This window comes from Eimeria maxima, genomic scaffold (genome assembly GCF_000499605.1).
Source record: "Eimeria maxima Weybridge genomic scaffold, Emw_scaff436, whole genome shotgun sequence".
Lineage (NCBI taxonomy): Eukaryota > Apicomplexa > Conoidasida > Eucoccidiorida > Eimeriidae > Eimeria > Eimeria maxima.
Window position 1 is genome coordinate 19241 of NW_013563854.1, and position 6198 is coordinate 25438.

The window sequence follows — 6198 nt, forward strand, 5'->3', positions numbered from 1 at the left end:
ATTTTTTTTTTTTTTTTTTTTTTAGTTACTTCCTGGTGATTCCTTGGAGTTATTATTATACCAAGCTCGTTATTTATTAAATAAAAATAAAATAAAAATATTTTTTCCTTCTTTTTATGATTTATCCATCATTAATTGTCTAATTAATGATCCATTAAATGTTCATCTTTCTCATTTCTCTCTCTTTTACTTCGAGCTAGGAGAAGAATTATGCAAACTGTAACTCCTCCTCCTCCTCCTGCTGCTGCTGCTGCTGCTTATTGTGCTGCTGCTGCTGCTGCTGCTGCTGATTACTGTGCTACTGCTGCTGATTGTGCTGCTGCTGTCGTTCATGTCATTTCTGCTACCACGCATACCCCTCCTCCTCCATCATCTACTACTACAACTACTACTACTACTGCTGCTGCTGCTGCTGCTGCTGCTGCTGCTGTTGCTGCTGCTGGTGCTGCAGTTTACCAGAACATGAATGGCCTCATCCTAATTTACGTTCAATATTACGTTATGCACGATTAAGAAGAAGAGTTGCAATTATAACAGGAGAAACAAATAAAAATAAACATCTTATTAAGTTACTTACCTTCGAAGAAAGATCTAGTATCCTCTTCCTCCTCCTGCTGTTGCTGCTCCTGCTCCTGTTGCTGCTGCTGCTGCTGCTGCTGTTGATGGTGTTGTTGCTGCTGCTGCTGATTGTGTTGCTGTTGTTGGTGGTGGTGGTGATGGTGCTGCTGTTTATGCTATTGCTGCTATTGCTTATGTTGTTGATGTTGCTGCTGCTTCTGCTGCTGTTGCTGCTGTTGCTGCTGTTGCTGCTGCTGCTGCTGCTGCTGCTGCTGCTGCTGCTGTCTTAAGGTGTGAGTCTGTTTTGTGTTGTATGTTTGTCTGCAGCGCTTAATGCAATAGAAAACAGCAAACCCTTCATGGGGCCCTTCGCTTGATAAACCCTAAACCCTAAACCCTAATATCGTTTTTCCTTCATCAAGAGGAGACACCTCCTGCTCCCTATCCTATGGCAGAAGCAGCAGCAGCTAGCTAGCTAGCCAACTAGCCAGTTTGCTCGCAGGCTAGCTAGCTAGCTAGATGCGGTGCGACCTGCCCGTGCTGACGCCGCGTCTTCACTCTTTTTCCTTCTTACTGCTTATGGCTAGCTAGGTGGCTAGCTAGCTAGCTACCAAAGTGGCTAGCTAGCTAGGTACCCAGCTAGCTAGCTAGCTATCTAAGTAGGTAGCTAGCTAGCTAGCTGACTCTGTATAACCTGCACAGGTGCAACTATTTGACGTTAGTGGGTGTGTAGAAGCCAAAGCCGCCTATCCCCCGTCATTGAGGGTTTAGGGTTTAGGGTTTAGCTTTCCCGGCCTGGGGGCTTTTTTGTATGCTACAGTTACATGAGAGAGTGTAGGGTTTAGGGTTTACGGTTTGTAAGGGTTAGGGGTTTGTAAGGAAAGGGAGACAAGGGGAAAAAAAGGAGACAAAGGAAGAGAGACAAGGAGAAAAAAAGGAGACAAAATAAACAAGAAAACACTTAAAACACTATTTTGTTGATTAAAGGGAGAAGTGTCCCCTTTAATATAATCTATTGTGAGGAGCAGCACGAGTCAGATAACAGTCTTGCTGCTGCTGCTGCTGCTGCTGCTGCTGCTGCTGCTGCTGTTGTTGCTGCAGCAGCTACTGTTGTTCTTGCAGAGCAACTGAGAAGCAATCAGCTGCACTACAACGGCCAGCTACACACCCCTGCTGCTGTTGCTGCTGTCCCTGCTGCTGTTGCTGCAGCCCCTGCTGCTGTTGCTGCTGCTGCTGTTGCTGCTGCTGCTGCTTGCAGCCGCATCCATAAATCCGCAGCACCATCACCAGGGTAGTAGTAGCAAACTACCCTAATCCTCACCTTCAGCACGAGCATGCGCCACGCTAGGAGCAACCAGTACAACATGTGCATCAACAGCAACAGCAACACCAACAACAACTGCTACTACTACTACTACTACTACTACTACTGCTGCAGCAGCAGCAGCAGCAGCAGCAGCAGCAGCAGCAAATTAGAGTTGTACAACTGTAGCCTGTGGCCATCTCGTTCTTAGAAGTTTTTGAATTTGTTCGATTGTGAAATTCGAAGATGAAAATTCCAAAAATTTCGTTCGTAATAAAAATATACACACGCCAGGACCTGCAAACAAATAAATATATATATATATAATTTACTCCCCTGCTGCTCCTGCTGGTCCTGCTGCTGTTGCTGCTGTTGCTGCTGTTGCTCTTGCTCTTTATGGTGGTGGTGGTGGTCGTGGTGGTGGTGATGGTCATGGTGATCCTCCTAATGATGCTGTTTATGCTGCTGCTGATGGTGATCGGGGTGGGAAGGGTGTTACTGCTAGTGACTGGATTGCTGCTACTACGACTGCTACTGCTGCTGCTGCTGCTGCTGTTGTTGTTGGTGGTGGTGGTGGTGCTGCTGCTGCTTACCCGGAGGCACTTGACCATCGTAGAGGAAGAGATGAAATGTTTCAGGTGGCTCCACATGAGGTCCAGCTGAGACACAGACGAGGGATTAGGGTTTCGAGGGTTTAGGGTTTGAAGGGTTTAGGGGTTCGAGGGTTTAGGGTTTGAAGGGTTTAGGCTTTGTAGGGTTTAGGGTTTGGAGGGTTTAGGGTTTGGAGTCAAAAAAAAAAGAGGGAAAGAAAAGGTGACACAGAAAGAGACAGAGAAGAGATAGAGAGACGGAAAGAACAGAAGAAAGAAAAGGAGACAAAAAAAGGAGACAAAAAAAGGAGACAAAAAAGGGAGAGAGCTAACCTTTTTTTGTTTGTTGTTTTAATTTATAAGAAAGAAACCATTGATGCCAATCAGCAAAGAGAACAACACCATCTTGGCTCTCTACTTCGTGCATGCAAGAAGAAGGGATACCTACAAAAAGGAGACAATAAATAATTTGTTTCTTTTAATTAATAAAAAAGAAGAGACAGTATATGAGTTATATCTTTTAATTAATTAAAAAAGGAAAGAAAAAGAAAAAAAAAAGACAAAAAGAAATTAAAAAGAAGAAAAAGGAAGAAAAAGGGGACAAAAAGAAGTAAAAAAGGGACAAAAGGGAATAAGAGACAAAAAAGCAGCAGCAGAGACAGACAGCTAAATGCAACAACAGAAACCCTAAACCCTAAACCCTAAACCAGGCAGAGCAACGAGGTTTAGGGTTTAGGGTTTAGCCACAAGACTTACCCAGAGCAGCAAACACTCGAGGGAGATCGCTTTGCTGCAGCAGCAAAGAATTCCCTGGATCTGCTACTTGAAATCCCCACCGTGACTCCTGCAGCAGCAGCAGCAGCAGCAGCAGCAGCAGCAAGACCAGCAGCAGATGAGAACGTCTGGGGGCAACAGCAACAGGAAGAGCAGCAGCATGAACAGCAGTACCCTCAGCAGCAACAACAGCAGCAGCAGCAACAACAGCAGAAACAAACAACAAAAACAACAGCCAAAACAAACAAACAACAGCATCAGCAGCAGCAGCAACAGCAGCAGCAGCAGCAGGAGTAGTAGCTAACAGCTTCTATAAGTTCTTGTGCAGGCATCTCTGCTGCAGCAGGATCCGTAGCAAAGAGAGTTGTATAATGATTGCCACTCCCTATTACCCATAAAGGGAATAAAGGAGCCTTAAAACGGCTCCCTACCTCACAATATCTGCAGCAGCAGCAACAGCAGCAGCAGCAGCAGTAGCAGCAGCAGCAGTAGCAGTAGCAGGAATTGCAGCAGCAAGAGTAGCAAGTGTTTTGGTGTAAAAACGTTGAAACAACAACCATCTGTGGCTGTCACACCAGTGTTTAGGGTTTAGGGTTTAGAGTTCAGGGTTTAGGGCTTAGACTTTAGACTTTAGGGTTTACATTTTAGGGTTTAGGGTTTAGGGTTTAGGGTTTACCTAAGGACCTCCATTTCTGATAGAAACCCTACAACAGGTCTCTTATAAACCCCACCAAGAGATGCTTCTCCTATCATTGCTGCACCATCGCATACGTTGCTGCTTGCTGCTCCCTGCAGCAGCAGATTTAGTGCTTCTTGCATGCAGTGTCCATACACCCCAACTAACGCACGAGAGGGAGGGTCCATGTCTGCACGAACCTGCAGCAGAAGCAGCAACAACAACAGCAGCAAGGTTGAAGCAAGAGGAGTAGCAGCAACTGTAATACAGCAACAGCAGCAACACCAGCAGCAGCAGCAACAGCAGCAGCAGCAGCAGCAGGTTACCCTTTGTGGTCCTCTAGTAAGAACAACAGAAGCAAGGAGACTAAGAGCAGCACCAGGGGAATAAAGCAAAACATTAAAATGTAAGAAATAAAAGCGCATAACTTCCTTGATGCCTATTATCTCCCGTACATACACCTGAAGAGAATCAACATCTGCTGCTGGTGCTGCTGCTGATGCTGCTGATCCTTTTGGTAGGTTATAGTGCTGCTGCTGCTGCTGCTGCTGCGGTGATGGCAGCAATGCAGCTACTTTATACACGGAGCTGTCTGTACACTGATACAACACTGCAGCAACTGCTTCTGCTAATGCATGCTGCCGCTGCAGCAAACAAGGATGCAATCTTAACGGCTGCTGCTGCTGCTGCTGCTGCTGATGCTGCAGCCGTTTTGCTGCACGGAAGCGGGAGAAGAGCAACGACCGCAGCACGAAACATTGAAGAGCAGCTAACACCCCACAGGGGCCCCCATGTACTTGAACGAGGCCCCAGTCTTCGCAGCTTGCTGCTGCTGTTGCTGCTGCTCCTGCTGCCGCACCACCAGCAGCACCATCAACACCACCAGGCACACCTCGCATAGCCTCCGGACAATCCGCAGCAAATGCAATTGGATGCGCCAACCTGCAGCACAAACAGCAGCAGCAGCAGCAGCAGCAGCAGTAATGAGAGAATCAGCAACTGCAACAACTACTTCAGCAGTAACTTCAGCAGTAACTGCAGCAGCAACTGCAGCAGCAACTGCAGCAGCACACAACCTACCATCGCGCTAAGTCCTCCTTATCTATTTCTCTATCATTGCCTTCCCCAAAGAGCAGCAGGAGAAGCTCCCGCCGCTGCTGCTGCTGCAGCGGCAGCGTCGATGCCTCGAAGCTAGCTCGTTGTTCCTCCTCTGTCAATACATCTGCTGCTGGTGCTGCTGCTGCTGCATCACCAACTGTTGACGTCACACACGAGCAGCACTTAAACCGCTCCTGCTGCTGCTGTGGCGCACCTGTTGCTGCTGACCCATCAGCGGATACAGAGTTCCTCCTCCTGCTGCTGCTGCTGCTGAAGGGTCTGCAACAGCAGCAGCAGCCTCGCCTTTCTTCCTCGTCTATCCACTCTTGGGGTACCCGGAAACGGTCCTCAGGCAGCTTGTTGCTGCTGCTGTTGTTGCTGCTGCGGCTAAGAGGGAACGTGCTGCTGCTGCTGCTGCGGGGAGGCGGGGGCTGTAACAAATCTGTCAGGTCGTCATCTTCTGGCAAAAGTGCCATAAACTCCGCAGCAGACAGCTGCCGAGGTGCAGGAGGAGGAGCAGCAGCAGCAGGAGCAGCAGCAGCAGGGAGCGAATCTGATGGGGCAGTTGCTGCACAAACAAACAAAACAAGGATACAGAGGCAGCACAAACCACCATGGAGTCGTCACCGATATTCTGACTGCTTTTGCTGCTGCTTCTACTGCTGCTGTTTCAATTATTGCTGCTGCTGCTGCTGCTGCAGCATGTGAGCGCTCAAGTCGAGCAGCGCAGCAGCTCACATTCCCTAAGAGAGGCCTCAAGAGCCCGCTGAAGTTCTACATCGTCCACATCGAAATCATTTTGCTGCTGTTCGCGCTGCTGCTGTTGCTGCTGCTGCTGCTGCAGTGCCTGTTGGTGCTCCTGCTGCTGCTGCAGCTGCTGCCTATCCATCTCTCCGGCAGCTTCTACAAGACGCAGGACTTCAGGGCTTGTGGCGCGGGGCCTCACGAACTCCTTGGGCGGCATTTCTACGACACTGTGGCTGCTGCTTCTGCTTCTGCTTCTGCTGCAGCTCCTGCTGCAACTGCCGCTCGTGCTGCAACTGCCGCTCCCGTTGCAGCTGCTGATGTTGCTGCTGCCGCCACGCAGATGACCAGCTACCCTGCTAAATGGCTGCCGCTGCTGCCTCAGCAATACCACTCTGTTCTCATAAGACAGCAGCAGCGGCGAAAACTTCAAGAGCAGCAGCTGCAGCAGCAGC

The 6198-nt window shown here is 48.8% G+C and overlaps 1 protein-coding gene across 1 annotated transcript; it reads right to left on the minus strand.

Moving 5' to 3' along the window:
* Positions 1-3897: 3897 nt before the first annotated feature.
* On the minus strand, positions 3898-5963 carry EMWEY_00033030 (hypothetical protein, conserved; the record flags this gene model as incomplete). The annotated part of the gene is made up of 4 exons (XM_013478459.1): positions 3898-4101; positions 4228-4843; positions 4982-5567; positions 5738-5963. The coding sequence occupies 4 exons, from the start codon at positions 5961-5963 to the stop codon at positions 3898-3900; spliced, it is 1632 nt and encodes a 543-aa protein (XP_013333913.1).
* Positions 5964-6198: the final 235 nt, after the last annotated feature.